This window comes from Pseudorca crassidens, chromosome 1, assembly GCF_039906515.1.
Source record: "Pseudorca crassidens isolate mPseCra1 chromosome 1, mPseCra1.hap1, whole genome shotgun sequence".
In the NCBI taxonomy this organism is placed as follows: Eukaryota; Metazoa; Chordata; class Mammalia; order Artiodactyla; family Delphinidae; genus Pseudorca; species Pseudorca crassidens.
Window position 1 is genome coordinate 123,374,557 of NC_090296.1, and position 26,963 is coordinate 123,401,519.

The window sequence follows — 26,963 nt, forward strand, 5'->3', positions numbered from 1 at the left end:
AACCATTTCAGGAATCCAGCCATGCCTTACACTGCTGTCCAAACCTCAGCCAACTTCTCTTCTGGACACGCAGATTAGATTTGGCACACCTTTGCTCCCTTAGGAATGCTAGTCATCTGTATAAGCCTTCTTATACCCTTCCAAGACCATTTTGATCTTCTTAGCGTCCTTAGAACTCAGCTATATTCCTAAATAATCCAGGAGTCAATCCTCAGAGTCCCTCTAATCCACTCCAAGGTTCAGGGGTATAGACCAGGAATTGGCAAACTGTGACCTGTGGGCCAAATCTGACCTTTCACCTGTTTCTATAAATGAAGTTTTACCAGAAAACAGCCACACTCATTTTTTTTTTACATGTTATCTACAGCTGCTTTTGCACCATAACAGCAGGGTTGAATAGTTGCAATAGACACCATATGGCCTGTAAAGCCTAAAATATTTACTATCTGACTCTTCATAGAAAAGTTTGCTGACCCCTGGACTAAGTTATAATATCTGATTTGTCTGTAGTCATCAGGCATGCTAGTGGCCTGTAGCCATTCTGGTCAAACACTAGTCAGGTTTGCTACTCACTAAAATAACCAGAGTCTGAGTCTCTTTATATACATGTGTGTATGCACACAGAGTATGGGAAAAGAAAGTCCAAATACTTCTTAGATTATGGTACAATGTGATGTTCTTCTCTCTGGAAAGTTCAGCTAGAATTTTTTTTTTTTATGTTTATGCTCCAGTTATACATCTTTTTTTTTTTTTTTTTGGTATGTACAATCTTTTTTAAAAAAATTTTTTAAGAACACTTTTTTTAATTGAAGTATAGTTGATTTACAATGTTATATTAGTTTCAGATGTGCTCCAGTTATATCTTAATTTGTATTATCTCTACTCTTTGCTAAGACAACCTATCAAAGTCATCTTTTCAGACCAAACTGGCCTTGAAGATCAAATTCCTATTTCTCATAAAGAAAAAAATTGGAGACAGAAGCTGAAAGTAGCAGCTCGTTCTTCTGATCATATGTTCTTTGCTCTAAAGAAACTTCTAGACTATCAGCACATCTACGTTTGCTGACATATTGTTCCTAAAGCTTAGATGAGTTCATAAAGTCCTTACTATTGAATTTTTAAATAATCCTCTTTTAGAGAAAACTGATAAATACCTCACTTTATTGTAATCACAAAATGATGCAGAATGGTTATGGGGTGGTCTTCAGATAGCTTTATGTTCCTTTCTCTTTGGGGAGGTGATTAAAAATCCAGAGAAGTAAACTGACTTGTTTAGAGTCTCATAATGAATGTATTACAAAGTAAAGAATCAAACTGAGAATTCCTCTACTTATTTGGTCCGTTTTGTTTCTTTGTTCACCTAATGAATCTGAAATTAAATACCTGTATCTTATTATATAATTTGTAATTTTCATTCACGTTACCTCAGTTGTCCCAGTATCTCTGACGGTGCATTCTTCCTATTATAGGAAATTGAGAAACAGAGAGGCTCATCGACAGTCCCAGGGCCACTCTGCAAGTAGGTGTCAGAGCCAGACTCTGACTTTAGAGATGTTTGGCCTGTTAGTAATTTTTGTTGCACTCTTTTGGTGGTCATTGAGTCTGTTGGTATCTACCATGTCTTTTATAAAGGCAGCCTAAGTTCAAGAAGGCATGTCTGTGACCACTAAGGGCCACAGTGATGCATACTGATTCATTGACCTGTCGAGCACTCTTAAAGTACTCAACATTGGCACAGTTGTTCACTCTCTTCGAAGCACTTTATGTGAAATTCCTAGTTAATACATACTCCTGTAAATGTCGCTACACCCATTTTATAGATGAATAATGGGAGACATGGACAGAGTAGCATCGGTGGCAGAGCTGGGATTAAATTTGAGTTTCTAATTTCTAGGCCTTTATTCAAACCTCTAGGCCACAGTTTCAGTCAGTGATTATTTAATATAACTGCAATAGAATATTGATTAGAGTCATCAGGTGATATTTAAAGGTTTAACCCAGGACAAGCAGTTTATCCTCATATGGTACCTCTATAATGGTGATTTGTTAATAGCAGGGAGAAAGGCTTGCCTGAAAAGAGCAAAGTGATGATAGCAGTGCACACTGATCCGCTCCCCACACCAACTCCTAGTTATCATAGAGTGAAACAGCCTCAAGAATCAGCCGTTGGCCTTTCTGTGCTGCTGGCACATGAAGCTCCACTCTGCATCAGAGAAGATGTTCTGTTCCTCTGACTTCCTAGTTGGCGAGAGGAACCCCTCTTTGGATGCTCCACATTGGAACCTGTCCCTATTCCATTCTCCATCGTGATATAGGCAGAAATTTTGCTGGGAGGAATGTAGATACAGATCCTGGTGCTACTTTCTAGTGCCTTGCTGCCCAGATCCCACCTGATTTGATTTATTCAACACCCATTTACTGAGTGCTTTCTGTGATCCTCAGTCCCTGCTGCCTTAGCTTGGGCTCCATAACAAAATACCACAGACATATGGCTTAAACAGCAGAAATTTATTTTCTCACAGTCTGGAGGCCAAAAGTCCAAGATTAAGTTTCCAGCTGATTTGGTTTCTGGTGAGGGCTCTCTTTCTGACTCGATGGCCACTTTCTCATTATGTCCTCACTTTCCTCCATAATGTGTACAGAGAGAGAAACCACGCTCTCTGGTGCCTTTTCTTAAAAGGACACAAATCCTGTCTGACAGGGCCCCATCCTTATGACCTCATTTAATATTATTTCCTTAGAGGCCCCATCTCCAACTACAGCCACACTGGGGGTTAGAGTTTCCACATATGAATCTGAAGGGGACACAAACAGTCTATAACATCTGCCATGGGTGTTCAGAGAAGGAAGATTCCCCATGGACAGTAAGACATCATGGGTAATGTGAGATCTGAATAGTCTTTAATGACTGGCTGAGTTTGGAATAGATGGAAAGAAGAAGGGAGGCAACTCTAGGAAGGGAAAGTAGGTACAGCAGAAATGTAGAATATGGTGTGTCCAAGGGACAGGGAGTTATGTAAATACATTGTCTGGAGCTGAAGGATTGTGTCTCAGAAAGTCTGGAATAAAGATAAAAACATATGTTGCAGCCTCATGGTGAAGGGCTTTGAAGTCCTACACGTAGTCTGGACCTGACCTCAACAGGTCACAAGGATCAATGGCTGATATAGAACAGAGGAACAGCAGAACAAAAGAGAGATTTTAAGAAGAGTCCCCTGGTAGGGTGGGTAGAAGGTACCGGTGCTGTGGTCTGTCTTGGAGCAGCTTTTTCATCATAGGGGCCTGCCTTTTGTGTTCACCTCTGTCCTCTGTTGATACAAAGAACTGGGATAGTACTGCACGTTGGAAGACTTATTGCTGGTGTCACAGTTGCCATTTCCTATTTTCAGAGTGGTCTTCATCCAGCCAGGCCTTCTAATAAAAATCATAAATGTCATACTAGGCCATATCCTCATTTCCTAACATTTTGTAAGTTTGTATAATTGTATTCTAAGAATAAACCTCAGAAGGTAAGGATTGGTCCCAAAGCACTCCCTCCCTTTTTTAATAGCACATTATGAATCTCTTACCTGTGACTACTTAAATTATTTTATTTCCCCTGTTCAGCCATATTGCTTCTGAGCAATGATGCTCCTTCACTTAAAATTTTCTTCCTCACTTCTTATACTTTACTCCTTTTATACTTAATTTCCCTCTTCTCTCTGCAGAGAGAGAGGCAGTAAAAAATAGTTTCTCAAATTGTGGCCCTAGGAACAACTGCATCAGAATCACCTGGGGTGTTTATATAAATGCAGATCCCTGGATCATACCACAGAGCTGTAGAATCAACCCCTGGGGGTGAGGGCCGCAAATCTGCATCTTTAACAAGGTAACTCTTAGACATGTTAAAGTCTGATAACAATTGGCATAATATATTAGAACATAGGCTTTGAAGTCACTCAGAACTGGATTTGAATCCTGCTTTCACCACTTATTAGCTGTGTCATCTGGGACAAGTTTCTTGAGCTCTGCTTCTTAGTTTCCTCATCTATAAACTGAGAGACAGAATAATGTATCTGTTTAGAGCACAGACTAGAGCTGAAGTGCTGGGTTTGAATCTCAGCTCCACCAGGTATTAGCTGTGTTACCTGAGGCAAATAACTTAACCACTCTGGGCTTAATATTTCTTCATTTGTAAAACAGAGATAATAACCTTGTATGACTTAAAAGAATTAATGTTAAGTGTTAAACAGGAGGGGAGGGGAAGGGATTTTTATACCCCTAGGGTATATTTGGCAATGTCTGGAGACTATTTGGTTGTCACAACTGGGGAAGCAGAGAGTAATTCCAACACCTATTGGATAGAAGGTAAGAGATGTTAGTGTGATTCTACTACGCACAGGAAGGCCCTCCACGACAATTATCTGGTCCAAAATGTCAGTAGTGCCACTGTTGAGAGACATGGCTTAGAACAGGGACATAATAAGCACTGTGTAAGTTTTGGCTACTATTATCATTTGCTATTATGGGAATAACAACCCTTACTCAGAGTATTATTGTTAGGAGATATATATTTAAGCACACAGTACCTAGCAGTCAGCAGATGTGGAGGTAGTGGTGGTGATTATTATTAGGAAGCCAAACATCTATAAACACAGTCTTTCTATACCAGAGCAGTTCCCATGTAAAGAAATCCTTTTGCAATGTAAACAATGACTTTGTTTAGAATTTTTCAAAAGAATCCATCTGTAATCATTAATACCCCACATTTCAATAATAGCTTTTTTCTTTTCAAAACACTTTTACTTCTTCATCTTCATAATCAAGCATTTATTCTTGAATCTTTACAATGCACCAGGCTTACCTAATGGTATCAGTGTGGTGGAAAGAATACGGATGTTAGAGTTGCACAGTATTGAATTCAGATCCTGACTCTGTCACCTAAGTACACACATAACCTTAGACAATTCATTTCACTTTTTTCAGTCTTGGTTTCCCCATCTGTAAAGTGAGAATAATCGCCTTTACCTCTTGAGGTGTTTTTGTGAGTTAAACAGAATAGCGTGCAGCTTGTGCAGCGTAGAGTAGGAATAGGTTCTGAGCAGTGTTTGTTCCTGTTCCCTCCCTATATCCATTCCTTCAGCGAGCGTGCCATGTTCTGGAGAGTTTAGTATACATAATCATCTCGCTTCCCCGACTCAAAGGGCAAACGGGCAGTTGAGGGAGATAAGAGGACATTGGGGAAAGGTGCAGTGACTCACTTCTCCAGAGCTTCTGGGCATGCGGGAAAAGTCCAGGACCCGAAAATGACTGTTCCATATCGTCCTTAGGTTAGTCCTGTTAGAGAGGCCTGTTGATAGTTTCTTCTCATACTTGCCTTTCCAGGAAGTAAACATCAATATCTGACCCCATTCTTTAGAAGTGAGCTAAGGCCAAATGGTGACGCTGAGAATCTCCTTCCACACCTCTGTTACTGAGAAAAGCAGCCCTATTTTGTTGCTCTTTTCCAAGATTAATTTATCTTTTCTGTTAATTTGTACAGATGCCATTCTGAATTTTTATTTCATAGGATTTTAAAACTGTAATTTTTCTTAGTATTATGAAGGTGACAGTGATTTACAGTGGCCTGTGTTTTTATCTACTTTGCTGTCTTGCAGTCTAGTGCCTTGAAGACACTTGTAATTTGCTAAAGAAAAAATTTGTTAAAGAAAAAAAAACACATTTGTTAAAGAAAAAAAAATTGAAACTGTGCAGTGTCTGGAAATTAGTCTATTCAAGACCTTGCACATGGCTGCCAGTCTTCCCTATCCCAAGACCTAGCCACTTCATTCACACCAGGAAGAGCTACCTTTGTCTGACCAGACTATGTTAGACGTATTAGCAAGAACTCATCAGATCTCAGTTAAAGGTTAATCTCAGTCCAGGATAAGAAGTTTGAAGTTTTCAGTTAAAGACGACAGAAGGCTTAGTGGAAAATTGGAGACACTAAGATAGTGATCAATGGACACAACACTTTTCTACCTGAGAATGCCAGTAATTGGAAAGTGTAGCGAAATCAAGTAGATGACCTGGAAACTAAGATAGGATTAAGAAATGTCATATTGGTGGGAGGTCCTAGAGGTAGGGAGACAGAAGGAAATGGAGTTTTTCCCCCTTTCAGTAAATAAACAGTGTGGGATTCGATAACTTTGATCTTTCCTCCTCGTGTTGATTCACATCCCGTTTCTGCAAAGGTCCATCATCCCCAGCAACTCCAGAAATAAGCAGCTTTGGAAACCAGTAATAAAACCATGAAATGCTGTTTCTGATTGCTTTGATCTGATCTTTAGGGGTAAAAGGAGGTTTTAAAAATCACGCATTTGCTTATTGGCTGACCTGGACAACTAAAGACAGATGCAGCTGCTGAAGAGAGCTGGCAAATGAGAATTTAGGATACCATTTGCCCCAAGAGGCAGATGGTCTCTATAGAAGCCTGATTTCATTTACTGTCCCTTCTGAAGCTGAATGAAGGTGGTTGAATTTGAAGAAAAAGTTGAACTGAAATTGTGGAAATACTTGGATACATAAAGGCCTTTAATCCTTTCTAATGTGGCATTTGATTTGCCTTTTTAAAAAGTATACTCAGACATTAACAGAATTTCTACCAAAATCTGTCTTGAATGAATTTGCCAGGGGGAAAAAAAAAGGATTATTTCATTTGATGGTGTAATGATTAATCCTACTACCTGGGTAAGCCAAGTGAGCTTCCCGCAGATTGCTTCTGCGGCTTTGAATTATGTATGACTATTGCAGACTGTTGAGATATAAACTTACCAAGGGCTTCATTTGTATTACAGACAAATCTGTAACAATGTTACCATTTCCTTTGAATACCTTAAGTTCATCCTCCATGTTCAGAAAATGAGATGTGTCTTTGTGGAGATAGTGACGTGATTTTTTTTGTGTCAGGTCAGGCATTACCAAATCTCAATTAAAAACTGGTCATTAATGAAACATTGGTCAAAGAGTTTGAGGTAAAAAGAAATGCGTGCTATCTCCCATTCTGAAAGTAGAACAAATGCTGAGGGTCAGGAAAAGAGAGACAAAGTCAGGGTTTGACCCAGCCTGATGATCAAGGACCTAGATGTCAATGCCATAGTTACTACAGATATCCTACATTGCATTACAGAACTAGGGATTGTTTCAACATGAATTTAAATAGCAGGAATAGAAAAGCCATAACTTCCTCTCTGTGGGCCATTTATCAGTTAACAGTTCTGTTTTATAATAATGAATATCAACTTGTACTTATCCTGAAAAAAATCATTACCTTCATCATTATTTGCTACTTCAAGACATGTGCTAAGATATATTGTATTAGAAATCCTAGTAGATTTCTTGTAATTTCATTTTAAAGAATTTTTTTTTTAACCATCTATCTCATGGGCGAAATGGGGGACATTTCATTTTCTCCTTTAACTCCCTCCTGATGTTGTCATCTAGTTTGTACAGAAGATCAAAGTAATAGGGAAACAGAATTTGGCTTCTCTGATTCCTGTTTTGGTGTTTTCTCCATTACATCAAACATTTCCCAATGAAAGGTCAGTGGTGAACCACTTTGTTAGGAGATAAAGCCTGTATTTGGAAAGCGTCATATTACTATTTGGGAGGGTTTTCTGATTTTATATCTAAATATGAAACATTAAAAAAGTCAATGGTCAAAAATTATATTCCCTTATAAAATTAATATGCCTAAGATAAATTAATTATAGGATTTTACTTCCTTTTTTCTTCCTGGACAATTTGTTTATTCATAGTGACTGAATCACCTTCTCTGATGCTGTTCTTGATTCTTTTTCATTTTTTAGTCACAGCATGTTACCACATCTAAGCTTGAACTCTCAAAACCTCTTCCTTTCCCCTTTCCTCTCTCTTTTACCATTTTAATCATACAAAGAGCTTTTCTTCCCTCAAGCATCGACATGACATATCATTGATGCATTTTTAAAGTTCTTCCTTTTAGACACTGCTGTCACTGTAAATGCAGGTTAAACATCTTAGTATCCATTTGCAAATCCATGTGATTTAACTTTCATCAACTCTTTTGCATAGTTCTTCATAGATGACAATTGTTTTAACTGGTGATTTAATATACCAGTGCACTTATTTAAAATGTGCTTGTGAAAACTGACCTTTGTAGAGAATATAGGTTGTGCCCCTGGTCCTCAAAGAGTTAATAAAACTAGCTTTCACTTTGCTTAGTTTCCCAAAGGTAATTTGGCTCATTTCCCAGACCAAACCCCTCAGGTAAAGGTCAAGGTGCAGTGGGTTATATTAAGGTGCAGGATTCGAGCCTCTTATATCTTGCCCGACTTGTAGTCCTCCGGAACTCAGTGGGAGCTATGGTTCATCAGAGCTTCAGAACATGATTAACAGACTGAAGAAGGCCCTGTAGAATTTCCTTTAATGGGGAATTGTATGAGTGAGTACAGTGGGTGAGTCTTTAATATTTCTTGCTTTTTAGCATCCATATTTTGTTTTGAGAACCCCTTAAGAGTACAGAGCTATGTTTCATGTATGTGGGAACAGGCCCAGGGAATTAATTCCTCACTGGTTAATAGCAGCAACTCTTTCTTGTAGTTTTTACAATAGGCTTAATATAAATAGCCCATTCCCTGGGAGGAAAACAGACAAGCAAGGGTGGAGTCATGGTTTCTGAACCCGCCTTCACCAATCATTTTTGACAAATGGAAAAGAGAACTTCCTTTTAGTAATAACGATGAGATTGGGGGAAGTAAGAGAAAAGGCAAGAGCAAGGCTGCAGAGATTAGGAGCCTAAAAACACCTTTTTAGAAACCTCTCAAGTTGACTCGAGAATAAGAAGAGAGCGTCTGGAGGTTTAATGTTTTTCCTGTCAAAGGGGGATGATGTTTTTTAATCACTATATTTATTGCTTTGAAATTTAAAATGGCTTAAATTAACTTTTGCCCAGCAAAGATCATTTTCCCTCTCCTGAAGCACGTTGATAACTTCTCAGTGACACTAAGTGGCGTCTAAGAGGGTCTCAGAAGTGTCACTTTGCTTTCTTCGCTAACGCGTGGAAGTAGAGCCCCTTGTTACCTTGAATTTATGATGCTCCATATTATGAGAAACTAGCTTTGTTTTGGGTTGATAACCTAAGGCGGCCCATTAAGAAGAGTCAGCATGCTTTAGCATGTGAGGCCTCCTTTACATAAACCACCCTGCTGACTGCTAGTGAACTGATCCCTTCCCACCTCACCCTATCCCCAAGAGCCAGATTCCATAATGGTACCTCCCACTCATTGCTTACTCTCAGTATAGAGAGACCTCTGGCTCTGCCAGCTTTGAAAGAATATTTTTGAAGTTGTGTATCCAGCAGACTTCAAGGCTTATTTTTCTGTTCTGGCACATGCATAATTTCCATAATGAAAAATTGATAAGAAAGTACTCCTCCTTCAGATCTACTCCCTCAAATCCACAGGTGATATATGTTCTGCTGACACATGATCAAACAAAGTACCTCTTTTAAAGAAACTTGTAAATGTCACCATGACTCACTGCCATTTGAAAATCCAGAAATAACATGTCACAGTATATAAGATGTTTCCTTTCATTCTTCCTCTTTGCCCATTAAAACAAAACAAAAAAAAAACAGGAAGAAGAGCTAGCTGGTGAGTGTGTGACAGTCTAGGAATACTTTTAGTAGACCCAGAAACCATTAAAGGTGCTTGATTTTGGATTTGTTTCATTGAACCAGCCCAATGAGATTTTCTAACTAGGCCGGTTTTCTCCACCAACATTTAATAATCATTACACCCCCTTGTACTCTATAGCAACAGAATTGGAAGTTCAGGCAGAGTGGGATGTGGGGAAGACTGGAAGAGATAGCTATAAGCAAATGAGCAGGCAGCAGTGAAACAAGATCGGGAAACACAAAGCACTATGGATGACCATCCTCTGGTATGTGGCCAGTGGGATGCTTCAGATTCATTTTAATAGATGAGATTAACTAGAGGTTGGAACTTTCTTTTCCATTTGCCTTGCCTGCTGCATGCATACAGGCAAAAGGTTGATGCTTCACTGTGCTCCTAGCAACAAGGCTTCCAGGCCTCAGTTTACCTAAAATAATTGCTTTACTTCCTTTTTTAAATCTCAACTTTACTCCTGATCCTTTACTAAATAGTTTCGTAAATACTTTAGTGTGTAGTAAATATTATATACTAAATAAAGTAAATACTGTAAAGTATTTCATATTTATTATAGTATTATAGCACAGTTCACCCTTTTTATTTGCGAGTTCCACATCTGCAGATTCAACCAACCATGGATTAAAAATATTAGGGGGGCTTCCCCGGTGGCGCAGTGGTTGAGAGTCTGCCTGCCGATGCAGGGGACACTGGTTCGTGCCCCGGTCCGGGAAGATCCCACATGCCGCGGAGCAGCTGGGTCCATGAGCCATGGCCCATGAGCCTGCGTGTCCGGAGATTGTGCTCCGCAAGGGAGAGGCCCCAACAGTGAGAGGCCCGCGTACCGCAAAAAAAAAAAAAAAAAAGAAAAAAAAGAAAAAAAAAATAAATAAAAATATTAGGGGAAAAGAAATTCCAGAAAGTTCCAAAAAGCAAAAATTGAATTCGCAGTGCACCGGCAACTGCTTACATAGCATTTACATTGTATTGGGTATTATAAGTAATCTAGAGATGATTTAAAGTATATGGGAGGATGTGTGTAGGTTATATGCAAATGCCATTTTATATAAGGGACTTGAGCATCTGTGGATTTTGGTATCCTGTGGGTGGTCCTAGAACCGGCCCCCTTCAGATACCAAGGGATGACTGTACTATAGTATGGTAAATGTAGTAAATATGCTAAATACTTTCTTAAATACTTTAGTGTATTACTCTTTGACAAGTTAAGCATTCAGTTCCCTCTACCCCTACTACCTAAAAAAAAGTTCCACTCCTTACCTGTTATTCTCAAACTTCCCTCTGAGCCTACTATAGCTCCTCTACCAAACTGAATTCTCAATATGTATGAATCAAGTACGTATCAAGTATCCCAATATATATATGATAGAAGTATCTGCCTGCATGAAAGACTGCCTTATATTCAGACAAGTATGTTGGGGTTTATGACCCATTGCTGTGACTATAGGGCCAGTTATTTACATTTATGGCAATATGTGCCTTCCACAAATCTAAATTTTAGCAAAAACCTTTGAATGCCAGTGTGATGGTGGTCTGATTTGTTTCAGTCACGTGACCCGTGAAGTGACAGAGGATTTTTCTCCTCGGGATCCAAGCACTGTTGTGAAGCAAGATGGTGGGAGCTGTACTTCAGTCACATCGGCATTGCCGCTGCCTGAACTGGAAAGGGAAGAGGAAAAGGGAGACATTTCAGGTCCTATGGACCCGAATCCCTGTAGTGCAACATACAGCAACTTAGGTAAGTGCAAATGTCAGGTAAAGAGTATTTAAAGTTTGTCTTTTTATGTACCAGTACCAGCCTAATGCTTATTTCCCTGGAAAGATGGTTTTTATTGTTCCATGGGACAAAAGTTGGAAATTGGAGTTATAAATTTTAACTCACATCAGAAAAAGTCCTGTATTTAATTTGTACTAGGCATATATTAAACACCTGTTACCATGAGTCCTGTGCCATGTGCTAGGATTCTGACATAGTCCCTGCCTTGAGAGACTCACCTGGAGGGAAAGAGATGAGCTAGTTAATGATTTCAGTATAATATGATGAGTGCAGTGATAGAGAATACACATGGAATTTTTTTGTTTTGCTTTTTTGGCCATGCCATGCAGCTAGCGGGATCCTAGTTCCCCGACCAGGGATTGAACCTGGGCCCGCAGCAGTGAAAGCGCAGAGTCCCAACCAATGGACTGCCAGGGAATTCCCCACACAGAATATTTTTATATTACACAGGGAAGGGTGTCAAAAGATGCCTTCCAGGGGACTTCCCTGGCAGTCCAGTGGTTAAGACTCTGCGCTGCCGCTGCAGGGGGTGTGGGTTCGATCCCTGGTCAGGGAACTAAGATCCCGCATGCCGCACGATGCAGCCACACACACACACAAATAATTAATTAAATAAAATTAAAATTTTTTTAAGAAGGAAGAAAGATGCCTTCCTGGAGATAATTTCTGAACTTATTTAGCTGGTTGACAGAGGGAAAGAAGAGTAACAACATGAGCAAAGAAGAGGCAACACATGAGCAAAAAGTATGGAGATGCAAAACGGCTTGGTACGTGTGGATAACACAACCATTTAGTGTTGCTGAGGTGTGCCCTGGAGAGTTAGGCAAGATCATGCATTTCAGGCTAAAACCTTGGATTTTTTTTGCTGTTTGTGGTAGTGAACCACTAAAGGGTAAAGGGTTTTAAGCAGAGGTATGATATGATTAGATTTGTGTTTTAGGGACTTCCCTGGAAGTCCAGTGGTTAAGACTTCGCCTTCCAGGACCTCCCTGGTGGCACAGTGGTTAAGAATCCACCTGCCAATGCAGGGGACATGGGTTCAAGGCCTGTTCCGGGAAGATCCCACATGCCGCAGAACAACTAAGCTGGTGCGCCACAACTACTGAGCCTGCGCTCTAGAGCCCACGAGCCACAACTACCGAAGCCTGCACGTCTAGAGCCCGTGCTCCTCAACAAGAGAAGCCACCTCAATGAGAAGCCCAGGCACCACAACTAAGAGTAGCCCCCGCTCACTGCAACTAGAGAAAGCCCGCGAGCAGCAACCAAGACCCAATGCAGCCATAAATAAATAAATAAATTTATTTAAAAGAAGAAAAAAAGACTTCACCTTCCAATGCAGGGGGTGTGGGTTCGATCCCGGTCAGGGAGCTAAGATCCCACATGCCTCGCGACCAAAAAACCAAAACATAAAACAGAAGCAATATCGTAATAAATTCAATATGGTCCACATCAAAAAAAAGAAAATCTAAAAAAAGATTTGTGTTTTAGAACGTCCACTGCAGGCTGCCTTGTGAGGATGAATTAGAGGCAAATTATTTGGTAGCAGGAAATCTGGTAGTTGGATACTATTGCAGAACCGCATAAAGGGATGAGAAAGAAAGGCCTCAACTAAGATAGTGGGGAAGGGGAACAGTGAACAGATTTAAGGGAGATTTGACAGGTAAATTACCTCAGTGATTAATTGGATATGAATGATGTAAAGAATCTGTAATAATAGGGAGTGTCGGGGGGAGGGAGATGCAAGAGGGAAGAGATATGGGAACATATGTATATGTATAACTGATTTACTTTGTTATAAAGCAGAAACTAACACACCATTGTAAAGCAATTATACTCCAATAAAGATGTTAAAAAAAAAAAAGAATCTATAATATATCCCAGATTTCTGGCTTGGGGCTAGCAGATTTGAGGAGGGAAGATCCCAGTTATTGGAGGTGTTTAGGCAGAGCCTGAGGAATCATCTCTCAGAGATGCTGTGAAGGCGAATCCTGCACTACACAGAGGGTTGAACTAAATTATCTCTAATGTACTTATTAATGCAAAGATTATTCAATTTTGAAATCATCTTCACTCTTCTTCCTTGACTGCCCAGTGACTTCTGATCTGTCTCTCCCTTGAGGGTCACTGAGTTTCCTTCTGAAAAGCAAAGCTTGGGGCTGGACAAGGATTTCTTAGTGCTCTTCTCCCATGAAGTCAAGAGAGAGATGAGTAGCATGAGCTGCACTGCCACATGCGTAGTCCTAGTAAGATTCTTATGGACCACTGACCAGTTCTCACATCTGTCTGGAAACCAGTGGCATATAATATCAAAGCGTTCTTCTACCTAGTGTCTCACCTCCTTTCTTTGTCTTTTTCCTCTGTCAGGTTATTGTAAGGCTAAATCATTCTATGATCAGCTAGTGTACTTGGAAATAAGGGCATCCTTAAGAGGACCAAAAGGTTAGGTAAAACTATTGGAGAAATGCTCTACTATGTCCTTTTTTTTTTTTTTTTTGCGGTACGCGGGCCCCTCACCACTGCGCCGCGGAGCGCAGGCTCAGCGGCCACGGCTCACGGGCCCAGCGGCTCCGCGGCACGCGGGATCCTCCCGGACCGGGGCATGAACCCACGTCCCCTGCATCGGCAGGCGGACCCCCAACCACTGCGCCACCAGGGAAGCCCTCTACTATGTCCTTTTGGGAAACTCAATCATAACAACCCACATGCAGTTGAAAATACATTCCATAAGGAGAAGACTTCCATTCTAAGTTCCTGAAGCCTTCTGTGATTTGTGGGTAGGGGAGAGTAAACCCTTGCAGTTTACCCAAGCAACCATCTTGGATACCATTTTCCAGTTGGAATAGATTTTATAGTCAAGTGGTTTATTGAACTTTTTCCATTCTTTTACATTTTATGAGACATATTATGAGATGAAAATTTTATTTTTTTTTATTTAGTATATGTCCTCAGATAGCATATATATCAGGAATTATATTTCAGACATTCTTACTGCACTGAAATTTCTTTCATGACATCCTCAGTAAAATATATACAAATTTTTACTGATTGTATGTTATCTTATGGCATCTTTTCTTTAAAAATATCCATTTGCCCACATCAGTTAAAGTTAACTGTTTTATCTTATTATCGTCCCAGTTATGTAGATTGTTAGAAAAAAATAGAGCATTGCTTTCAAGAATACGCTAAGTGCCTTACATATTAACTCATTTAATCCTCACAACAACCTTAGGAATTATTATCCCCATTTTTCAGATGAGGAAAGTACATCAGAGTGCCGTGCCCAGAGTCACAGAACCTGTAAGAACTGAACCAAGATTGGAACCCAGTTGGTCTATATTACTAGACTATAATGATTGCAACCACTAAATTCTTAGAAGATACTGAAGGGCTGCAGCTGTCTCCCCCTTTTTTTTTAAGTCATCTACTTTGAGACACAAAATTTAAGACTTTTTTTTTAAAAAGATTATGATAGAGTACAAAAATACCAAGTTACAGATGCCCCATCAGAAAAATAGCTTTCTTTCTACCTGTTGCTTTACTTTTAAAAGTATGTGATACTCATAAAATGTTGCCTAACTTTCCTTAAGTGCTTAAGTGGTGATAACTTGACTCCATAGGATATGATACATGGTTAGTTGCTTCTTTGGAAAGGTTTTACTATGTGAGTAAAATAATAACTGAATAATAGATAGGATTGGCTCCATCAGTTCTACAAACTGATAGGTGTTATTTTTTGTTTTGTTGTTGTTATTTTTCCTAATGGAACAAGTATTTCAGGTGGCATTTGGAACTTACCTTTTTTAATATTTTCAATAAATCATTTGCATGAAGTTTTAAACTATCCCTTGGAGTAATTTCTTATAATTTAATGACCTGGTAGCTTTAAAAAAAAAAAATGTGTTTTAAGACCAAAAGGAAACAAAACCTAATATAATAGCTTCAGATCCTTTTAAATATTCTAGAACCATTCCACAAACACATGTTACATATTTCATTTTCTTTCCTAATTTCTTCTTTTTTTATTTTTTTTATTATTTTTTATTTTATTTTTGTGTGTGTGTGTGTGTATAGTCCTCTATCTCTAGAAGTATACTCTTCTATCTCTACGTGTAAAGTCTTCTATGTCTAGGAGTATACAGTTCTATCTTTAGATGTAAAGTCTTCTATGTCTAGGAGTATACTTTTCTATTTCTAGGTGTAAATTCTTCTATGTCTACGAGTATACTCTTCTATCTTGGTGTATAGTCTTCTGTCTCTAGAAGTATAATCTTCTGTCTCTAGGTATAATGTCTTCTATCTCTAGGAGTACACTCTTTTGTCTCTAGCTGTATAGTGTTCTATCTCTAGAAGTATAATTTTCTATCTGTAGGTGTAAAGTCTTCTATGTCTAGGCGTATACTGCTCTATCTATAGGTGTAAAGTCTTCTATCTCTAACAGTATACTTTTCTATTTTTAGTTGTAAAGTCTTCTATCTCTAGGATATACTCATTTATGTCTAGGTGTATAGTTACATATTTCTTTTTCATTTTCTTTCCTAAATTCTTCTTCGTTTTTTAAAAAAATGAGTCAGAGGGCGGATGGACTGATAGAAGAAACTGAAGGAGGGAAGTTAAGGGTTACCATAATTTTTGCTGTGGAATTTATTTCTGAAAATTGCATTGTGAAGTGGGCTTAGGAAGCAGTGTTATATAGTAGGAAAAAAACGTAGGTTTGGGGGATCAGACAAGTTTAGGTTTATACGACAGCTGTATCACTGCCCACCTACATGATTGTGGGTCAGTTATTTACCATCTCTGAGCTTCAGTTTCCTCATCTGACATGAGGGAATAGTAGCATCTGCTTTGTAGGGCTGATGGCAAAGGAAGTACTTGATACATAGAAGTGCTTAATAATTGTGAAGTTCCTTTATTTCTACACCAAAATATACTGTTGCTTTCTTTTTTCAATATGTTTGATGTGCTAGCCAGAAAATGTAGCATAAAGCAGAAATAATTTTGAATGTTTATTAGAAATGTTGAATAAGCAGAGCAACAAAATCCAAGTCCAAAAAGTTGTGGACTGCCTATACAACTGATGACTGAGAGAGTGAAACATGATAGAGGAGACAGGACACCAAGGTGGCCAACAGGGACCAGAGGAGACATAACAAATAACAGCGAAGTACTGCGACAGACCCAGTCCCCCAAGGTCTGCTAGTTATAGCGAAACAAAGGGACATGGTTTGCATTTGTTTTGTAGTTCCCACATTTCTTAGATAGTTCTGAAAACTAATAAGTCAAAAAAAAAAAAAAAAAACTGGATTGGAATAGGCCTTGATTACCGTATGTCAGAATCTCCCGTTAGACCTCTACCTTTGAGACAGCTTCCTTTCTCTGCTATGGTATAACAAGAGCTGTTGTGATTCAGCCATTCCCACGAAAAGCTACCGACTTATGCGAACCATCCGTTTGTTTTTCACCTTAGAGATCCCTCTCCAGGGTTAATTCAGCTGCCTTTTTTCTTGTCCTTAACATAAGTAAAGCAAACTTTATTTTGTTTATAACAGAATTAATTATAGATTTTAGAGCTACAGTATACAGTATGGTAGCCACTAGCCACATCTGGCTATTTAAATTTAAATTCATTGAAATGTAAATAAAAATTCAGTTCTTCAGTCTGACTAGCAACATTTCAAGCGCTCAGTAGCCACATGTGGCTAATAGCTACTGTATTCAACATGCAGAGATACAGAACATTTCTGTCATCACAGAAAGTTCTGTTGGACAGCACTGCTTTAAAGACTTGCTTATTTGGGGGATTTGTATTGTTTTCTGTGGGCACAAAAATCATTATTGGTTTTTATGCGCTTGACAACTGCTTAGGAAGGTTGCCCCTTATAGAGTGATGGTTTTCCTCTGGGTGATGGTGATATGTGATGATCACTGAACAAACTCTGATCTATAGCACTTTAATACACCCGAAACTGAATTTAGCAGGGTATCTGCCACCAAAATGATTTCCTAAAGAAGTGATAGAAAGTTTTTTTAATCAGACCTTCAGCATTTCCCCACGTTTCTTATGTCTGTCTCAAAATATCTAGAATATGGCTAGATTTTTATGTGGCACACCTGACCACTTTATCAGCCTGCTGAAATCAGGATCTTGTAATGACTTCTACTCTGTTGGAAATTGGTTGGTGACTTCAGCTCTCCTTCACTCACTTTTTAACCGAGTACTCTAGACGTTACTTTTTAGAAAGATCTATCTAGTCTCCCTTTACTGGACAGAATTTTGGCTTGTTCCTCTTTCTTTGTGCCTACAACCTAGCACGTTATCTAAAACACACAGAAGGTGCTGAGAACATGTTTGGATGAATGTGCCAAAAATGACTTAGCATTTGACTATGTAAGTTTCCGGTTAGGGAAACTGAGCTCTCCTGAGGAAAGTTCATACAGGAAAATTTCAAGTCCTAGTTTGTGTGTTCCATTTATCAACTGGCTTTTTTTCTAAAATGAGACTTAATCAGGGGGTTCCTAATTAAGGAATTATGTAAGCCATACTTCAGTTTCCTTTCCACGTGAAACTGTCCACATTTCTCATCTTACTTACCTAGAGCATCTCCTCAAGGCTGCACTGTTCAAACACTGAAAGAAAACACCTGAAAGTCTTCTATCTCCAGAACTTCCTTTGGCAATGTATTGACCATCGGTGTTAAATTTTAAAGAATAGATAAACTTAAAGGAATGTCATTACATTGCCAGCCTTGATGGTTGTAATTATGGAGTAATGTCATCATAAATGGCAGCTTTAAAAAAAATCATTCTGAAAAGTATATCATTCATTCATTTACTCAACAAATAATTATTGAGGAATAACAGTTCTGTGCCACACAATGCAAAGTTAACTATTTGAACCAAAGATGAAAGAATTGCACATTTTTAGATTATCTGGATGTTTTTTAAAAAAGTGAGAGTGACAGCTCTGAACATTTGTTTGTGCATTTGTTGTACTTCCTAAAAATGTAATTATCTCTATTTAAAAAGAAACTATAGACTGTGTTCCTATCTTTTAAGTTATCTTCATTCACATTTAAAAATAGTTTCCCATGTACTGGAATTTGTTGGCAGAGTGCAATATTCAAATTACATAGATAACATACCCCCAAATAAATAATCTCTGTTCTTGGAGAGGTTCTCATTAATGAGATCTTTAAAAATTGAGTCTGTCAGCTGCTACACCACTGACATTCTTTAAATTGGTCCACGTATCTCTTTATTTGAGGCTAAGCCTGAGCCTGAAGTGGTCTTAAAGCTTCGTTTTATCATTTGGCATGAAGTTGATGTCCCCTGTGGTTTGCCAGCTGGTGCTTACATTTAACTGTGGTGGGACCTAGCACAGTAATAATGCCCAGATAGATTAAGACCCTTCCTCCTAAGTTGCTGATGCCCACTGCCAGGGGGTGATACAGTGAGTGCTGGGGGCAGCCAAGGAGAGGCCTACTTATTTGACAAGGCTGGTGCACAGTGTGCTATGTGGCATCTATATTTATAAACTCCAGTGCATCTTTCCCAGTTTGGTGATGATCATCTCTTCTGTTGTCCTCTCCCTTCCCGTTCTCATCTGTGTTACTTGTCATGAGCCCTGGGAAAAGATTAAGGGTGAATATTGAAATTGCAATTTAAATAGAAAAATATATTCCATTTATTTTGGCTTTAACACTTTCGTTTGTTGAGTGCCAGCTATCTCCTGGGAACCAGGCTAGGCACTGGGAATACTAGTGCTATCTTCAAGGACTTCTGCTCTTTGGGAAAGACAGGCATGGGGGCTGGCCTCTTAGGAGCTCATGTGATAGTTGCTGTGATGCAGGTATTTAAAGGTTCAATAAAAGCCCCTGCCTTGAGGAGTCTAGGAGAGGGTCACTAAGTTTTCAAGCTTGAAAGAGGAGTAGTTGTTTGCCAGATTGACAAGCAAGGGAGAACATTCCAGGTAGAGGGAAGAGTATGCACAAAGGCCTAAAGCTTGATAGAAAAATGAATGTTCAGTTAACTACCAGTAATTAATTAAAGGTAGCTTAAGTGCAGAGTGAAAGAGGCAGAGTTGGCAAAATGGGGCAGAGTGGGAAAGCAAGGCCAGATCATAAATGGTATGTATGTATCACAATGAGTGTATCTTTTACCTATAGGAAATGGAGAGCCACTGAAGAATTTTGGATAGAGGGACATGATCGGGATTTTTTAAAGATCATTCTGGAAGCTACCTACAGAATGACTGGAGGCAGGGAGACTGACCAGGAGACCATGACATTCCTGTCTTACTGGAATAAAGAGCTAATTGTACTCATTAACATACTGTTCCTGTCTAAATGGGTTATCCTTAAGTGCCTTTAATCCCTAGCACCCTAAGATTGTAGTGATTGTCAGGTCTTAAGTAAACATTTGCTGTGATTTGTCCTGAGTGTGTCTTCAAATGATAGTGCCTTCCAGTAGATGTCTATAGTGATGTAATTATTATTTTGAGTTTTTTACTGTATAATCATCTTTAAAATGTTGATCTTTAGAGATAATATTTTTCTTATTTCCTTTCTATTTATTATACCAATTGTGTAAGTTTTTAGAGCCTATATCAATAATCTTCCTTCCTGAGGAGTTTTAAACACCTTTTTGCTTCTTTGAAGTAGTGTCATTAAATTATTCCCTTTTAATCCATCTTTCATCATTTGCTTTTCAGAATGTGATATAAGGCCTTATTTGTCAGTCTGAAGACATTTTTAAGTGAAGAGAAAGTATAAAGATAGAGTTTAGAAACTCAAAAAGAAAGGAAAGGAAAGATTGAGTGTGGTTTAGTCAAATATATTTGTCCAAAAGAACTTTTTAGTCTATAAGGCAAGGTTTAGAACACAATCTATTTTTCTTTCTGTTTAGAGAGCTGGCATGCCACAAAAATGTAGAGTATGTGATGTTATATCAGGCCTGCTGAAAGCTGAGCTTAGCGTCTGGTCCCGGAGGCTTGAGAAGAATGTACAGGATTAAAAGTTTAAAATAAAAACAACTAAGATACCAAGCTTTTAAAACATTGACCCAGATGATTGGAATTCAGTTAGGAGAACTTGTCCTTCTCAGAAGAAAAAAATTAAAAAACACAGGACGCTTTTAGACTTGGGCGAATGGCTTGACCTACTTGCATGGGCTGTAGAATGTTCATGGTTTCATTTGGAACGCAAACATTTCTTATTCCCATGTGGAAATCTTAGCTCCCAGGAGACCATATCCCACTGTTTAGGCAGAGAAACCACTATTAATTATCTTTACCTTCTTGCTGCCTTGGCTGTCCATTTTCATTTCGGAATGATGACCAACTCTGCTGACACTCTGTCCTTCAGTCTGGCAGCTGTTTCCTGCACACTTGCTGCGTGTCTCACACCATGCCCAAAGTTCTGAGGAAATGTAAAAAAAATTTAAAAATACATACACATTATAAAAGGCTAAAAATGCTATCATAGAGTGAAAAGTGGTAAGAGAACACAGAGGAAGAAGGGATGGCTCCCAGTTTGGAGGTGGGGATTATAGAGGAGGGAGGGTTTCAGTAGAGAAAGGGTTATTTGAGCTGGGCTTAGGACAGAACACATTTACTAAGGCAGAGATGTAAGAATAAAAACATGGTGCATATCAAAAGAACAGGAATTGAGTGATTCTTGTGGGAGGGTTGATGAGAAATAGTGGTAGATAAGGCTGACAGCCTTGACCAATTTCCTGAGGAGTTTGGACTTTATTCTGAAGGTGGTGGAAAATGGCATGATCAGCCCTCTTCTACCTCCTCTGATAAGCACTAAAGAGCTGCTGATGACGATAGACCTTGTCTCACCTGTCAGTTCTGAGGTCATTTAAAAGAAAAGAAAAGCACTTTTGGAATCCTCCATTCCTTCTGTGTCCATGATTGTTTTCGTTTGTTCTGATTTAGAAAAATGGAAAGAAAATGACCATCCCATAAAGATTCTCCTAAGGTCCACATTGGAAGGAGTGAGAATAGGTTCATGTTTCTAGTTTTTCTATTAATTCCTTTCTTCCTTCCATTTCCCCCTGAGCCAGACTCTTTGCTTTGTCCTGGGTGTACAAATGAGGCAGGTCTCTGTCCTCAATGAACAAACCCATGGGGAATTCAGACAGGGACACAAGTCAAGTATTCTAAGTGCTTAGAGAGAAATGTTCACAGAATGTATCTGTGGTCCCAAGGAAGGAGAGGTCAGTTTTGCGAAGTGGAGTAAGAAACATTCCTCAGAGGCAGAATGTTTAAAGATGAGAGGAGAGGGAAATCATTCCTGGAAGAGGGTCAACATGAACACAGACACAACATGAAGTAGCCAAGAGTGCTGGAGAACCCACAAGCAGTTTGGTAGCCCCAACTTATGACACAGGGGAAATGCTATGAGAGGAACAGAACAACCAGGGCAAGGTCATAAAAGCCTTGCTTTCTGTGCTGAAGCAAAGAAAACTCCACCCTCAGGATCAAGTCCAAATTCTCAAGGACGGAATTTTTGAAGTAGAGGAGTGCCATGATCAGCTTTGGTGTTTGAGTAAAGTCTCTAATGGCTAGTGTGGTGAGGAAGGCAAAACTGGAGACAGTGGTAACAGGACACTGCCACAGTAGTCAGGACAGGAAGATAAGGTGCTGGTGCAGTTCACTACTTCTAACCTTTTCCACTGTCTGGGTCAGCCAATGGAAAATGAAAATTTGTTACAAAGCATATTTCTGTCATCTTGTAAATAAACTGTGCTTCTGACTTCTCACATTAGCTGAGGCAAAGTAGGGCTGACCTACTTTGCTGACCACTGGGAGGGAGGCCTCACCATCACAGGAAGAGTTCAGTAAATGCCAAGCCCCTACATCCTTCATATTGTTAAGAGCACAGAAAAATGGGAAGATATGACTGAAAACTGAATTTATGGTGGTTTCTAAAAATAGATTGTTGATTTGCTTTATTTAGATATAATTTACATACCATAAAATTCACCCTTTTTGAGTGTGCAATTCAGTGAGTTTTAGTATGTTAACAGAATTTTACAGCCACTACCAGTATCTAATTCCAGAACATTTTCATCACCCCAAACAGAAACCCATTAACAATCACTGTCTGTTTCCATTCTCCCTTCCCCCGAGCCATGGCAACCACTAATCTACTGTCTGTCTCTATGAATTTGTGTATTTCTAGACATTTCGTATAAGTGGAATCATATGATATGTGGTTTTTTTATTACTGGCTTCTCTCACTTAGCATAATGTTTCCAAGGTTCATACAGGTTGTAGCACATATCAGTACTTCATTTCTTTTTATGGATGAATAATATTCCTTTGTGTGGCTATGCTACGTTTTGTTTATCCATTCATCATCAGTTGATGGACGTTTGAGTTGTTTCCACTTTTGGGCTCTTATCTTGTACTTCGACTCAAGTGTTGCTGTGAACATTTGAGTACAAGTTTTTGTGTGAACATATGTTTTCATTTCTCTCAGATATATCCCTAGGATTAGAAATTCTGGGTCATGTGGTAACTCTGTGTTTTATTTTTTGAGTAACTACCAAACTGTTTTCCAAGGTGGTGGCACCATTTTAGATTCCCACTAGCAATGTATGAGGGTTTGAATTTCTCCATATTTTTACTAATACTTGCTCATCTATTTAATTGAAGCCAGCTTTGTGGATGTGAAGTGATGTCTCGTGGTTTTAGTTTGCATTTACCTAGTGAGAAATGCTGAGCACCTTTACATGTGCTTATTGGCCATTTGTATATCTTCTTTGGAGAAATGTCTATGCAAATCCTTTACCCACTTTTAATGGGTTATTTATATTTTCATTGTAAGAGTTATTTATAAATTCTAGATACAAGTCTCTTATCAGATATTTAATTTACACATATTCTCTCCCATTCTAAGGGCCGTCTTTTCACTTTCTTGAAGTTAACCTTTGAAGCACGAAAGTTTTTCATTTTTATGAATTCCAATTTATTTATTTTTTTCTCTTGTTGCTTTTCTTTTGTTGCTTTAGGTGTTATATTTAAGTAATCATTGACTGACCCAAGGTCGAAAAAATTTATTCCTATGTTTTCTTCCAGGAGTTTTATAGATTTAGCTCTTAACATTTAGATCTTTCATACATTTTGAGTTAATTTTTGTGTATACTATGACGCAGGGGTTCAACTTCATTCTTTTGCATGTGGATACCAAGTTGTCCCAGCACCATTTGTTGAAAAGACTTCTCTTTCTCCATTGAATTGTCTTGGCATCCTTGTTGAAAATCAGTTGACCATAAATATGAGTTTATTTCTGGACTCTCAATTCTATTCCATTCATCTGTATTTCTATTCTTATGCCAGTACCCCACAGTCTTGATTACCGTAGTTGTGAAGTAAGTTTTGAAGTCGGGAAATGTGGGTTCTTCGACTGTTCTCTTTTTCAAGATTTGGGCAGGGAGGCCTACTCTTGATCCTTTGTGTTTCCATATAAATTTTAGGATCATCCTGTCAATTTCTGCAAGAAGGCCAGCTGGGATTTTGATGGGGATTACATTAAATTTTTAGATCAATTTGAGGAATATTTCCATCTGAATATATTAAGTCTAATCCATGAACATAAGTTGTCTTTTCATTTATTTAGATCTTTAATGTCCTTCATCAGTGTTTGGTAGTTTTCCATGTACAAGTCTTACACTTAATTTCCTAATTTTTTTCCTAAATACTTTATTCTTTTTGATGATATTGTAAATGGAATTGTTTTCTTAATTTAACTTTTGGATTATTCATTGCCAGTGTGTAGAAATACAATTGATTTTTTTCACATCTTTATTGGAGTATAATTGCTTTACAATGTTGTGTTAGTTTCCACTGTACAACAAAGTGAATCCTCTATATGTATACATATCTCCCTATATCCCCTCCCTCTTGAGCCTCCCTCCCACCGTCCCTATCCCACCCCTCTAGGTCATCACAAAGCATTGAGTTGATCTCGCTGTGCTATGCAGAAGCTTCCCACTAGACATCCATTTTACATTTGGTAGTGTATATATGTCAGTGTTACTGTCTCACTTTGTCCCAGCTTCCCCTTCCCCACCTGTGTCCTCAAGTCCATTCTCTATGTCTCTGTCTTTATTATTGCCCTGCCACTAGGTTCATCAGTAGGGTTTTTTTGTATTCCATACATATGCGTTAGCATACGGTATTTGTTTTTCTCTTTCTGACTTACTTCACTCTGTATGATAGACTCTAGGTCCATCCACCTCACTACAAATAACTCAGTTTCACTCCTTTTTATGGCTGAGTAATACTCCATTGTATATATGTACCACATCATCTTTATCCATTCATCTGTCGATGGACATTTAGGTTGCTTCTATGTCGTGGCTATTGTAAATAGTGCTGCAATGAACATTGTGGTACATGTCTCTTTTTGAATTATGGTTTTCTCAGGGTAGATGCCCAGTAGTGGGATTGCTGGGTCATATGGTAATTCTGTTTTTAGTTTTTTAAGGAATCTCCATAGTAGCTGTATCAATTTACATTCCCACCAACAGTTCAGGAGGGTTCCCTTTTCTCTACACCCTCTCCATTTATTGTTTCTAGATTTTTTGATGATGGCCATTCTGACCGGCATGAGGTGATACCTCATTGTGGTTTTGATTTGCTTTTCTCTAATGGTTAGTGATATTGAGCATCTTTTCATGTGTTTGCTGGCCATCTGTACATCTTCTTCGGAGAAATGCCTGTTTAGGTTACAGTTGATTTTTTATATTGATCTTATATCCTGCAATCTTGCTGAACTGGTATATTAGTTCTAATAGTTTTTTTGTGGATTCCTTAGCCTTTCCTATATACAAGATTATGTCACCTGTGAATAGAGATAATTTTACCTCTTTTCCAATCTGCATGTTCTTATTTCTTTTCCTTTCATGATTTCCCTGGCTAGGTCCTCCAGTACAATGTAGACTAGAAGTGACAAGAATGGAAATCATTGTCTTGTTCCTGATCTTTGTGGGGAAAAATCGAGTCTTTTGCCATTAAGTATAATTTAGCTCTTGGTTTTTCATAGGTGACCTTTATCAGGATGAGGATGATCCCTTCTTTTCCCAGTTTGTTCGGTGTTTTCATTATGAAAAGTATTGGATTTGCTGAAATGCTTTTTCCGCATCTGTTGAGCTGACCATGTGAGGTTTTTTCACTCTTTATTTTGTTTACATGGTGTATTACATTGATTGATTTTCAGATGTTAAACCAACCTTGCATTCCTGGGATAAATCCAAATTTGTTGTGATGTATAATCCTTTTCATATGTTGCTGGATTCAGTTTGCTAGTATTTTGTGAGGATTTTTGTGTCTAGTAATAAGGGATATTAGTCTATAGTTTTCTTGTAATGTCTTTCTCTTGTTTTGATATATAGGTAATATTGGCCTTTCATAGGTTTCAAGTTGGTAAGTGTTCCCTCCCTTTATATTTTTTGGAAGAGTTGGTGAATGATTGGTTTTAATACTTCTTTAAATGTTTGGTAGAATTCATCAATGAAGCCATATGGTCCTGGACTTTTCTTTGTGGGGATTTTGTAAATTATTAATTCAGTATCTTTACTTGTTACAGGTACCTATACAGTTTTGCCTGTTTTAGCCCTAAATATTTATTCCTTTAGTCATTCAAGAAATATTTATTGAGGATCAATTAAATACAGGCCCTGATTTTTGACATAGAGGGTACAGCAATTAGTAAAACAAAAGTCCTGGCCCTCTTAGAGTTTAGCATTCTCATACTCTTTCTCTGTCTCATTCTCATGCTGTCTATGTATTCATATTTCTTATTTATATGTAATGTAGCTCTGTTCCTTGTAAAAGAATATTGCTGGGCTTCCCTGGTGGCGCAGTGGTTGAGCGTCTGCCTGCTGATGCAGGGGACACGGGTTTGTGCCCCGGTCCGGGAAGATCCCACATGCCGCGGAGTGGCTGGGCCCGTGAGCCATGGCCGCTGACCCTGCGCGTCCGGAGCCTGTGCTCTGCAACGGGAGAGGCCACAACAGTGAGAGGCCCGCGTACTGCCAAAAAAAAAAAAGAATATTGCTACATGCCATTGATGGAGAAAGGGCATCCTTAGGTTTGCTTATATATTGTCATAGTTTGTGTAAACTCTTGGGTGTTCTTGAAGAGAGTTGCATATGTGGGAAATGGAGTATACTGTTGTTACAATCACAGTTTGTATGGTGCTTCCCCTTGGCATTGCTACAAGGACATGATTTTTAATAAAACAAGCCACGATCTTTATTCATTATCATCCTCAAGACCATCTGATGCCTTCTGTTCTGTCTAATCATCAGTAGTAGCATAGTTTCCTACGGCTTCTATAACAAAGTACCACAAAGTGGGTGGCTTAAAACAAGAGAAATTTATTGTCCTGTAGTTCTGGCAGCTTGGAGGCGAATTAAGGTGTTAGCAAGGTCACGTTCCCTCTGAGATTCTAGGTAGAATCCTTCCTTATTTCTTCCTAGCATCTGGTGGT

At 38.7% G+C, this 26,963-nt stretch overlaps 1 protein-coding gene and 1 long non-coding RNA gene across 35 annotated transcripts in view; one reads left to right on the forward strand and one right to left on the reverse strand.

Annotated features, from left to right (window-relative positions):
* PEAK1 (pseudopodium enriched atypical kinase 1) overlaps positions 1-26,963 on the forward strand; it is a 295,689-nt gene that overhangs the window by 244,304 nt on the left and 24,422 nt on the right. For all 34 annotated transcript variants that reach the window (XM_067754683.1, XM_067754675.1, XM_067754731.1 and 31 more), the window contains one exon: positions 11,231-11,421. In XM_067754683.1, coding sequence (XP_067610784.1) covers positions 11,231-11,421 — 191 coding nt within the window. The remainder of the gene's footprint in view (positions 1-11,230; positions 11,422-26,963) is intronic.
* The window catches only part of LOC137232539 (uncharacterized), a 37,369-nt gene continuing 26,805 nt past the window's right edge, over positions 16,400-26,963 (reverse strand). Inside the window, exons 2-3 of the long non-coding RNA XR_010947069.1 lie at positions 20,749-20,873; positions 16,400-19,081 (exon numbers count right to left, since the gene is read on the reverse strand). This is a non-coding gene — a long non-coding RNA (uncharacterized lncRNA). The remainder of the gene's footprint in view (positions 19,082-20,748; positions 20,874-26,963) is intronic.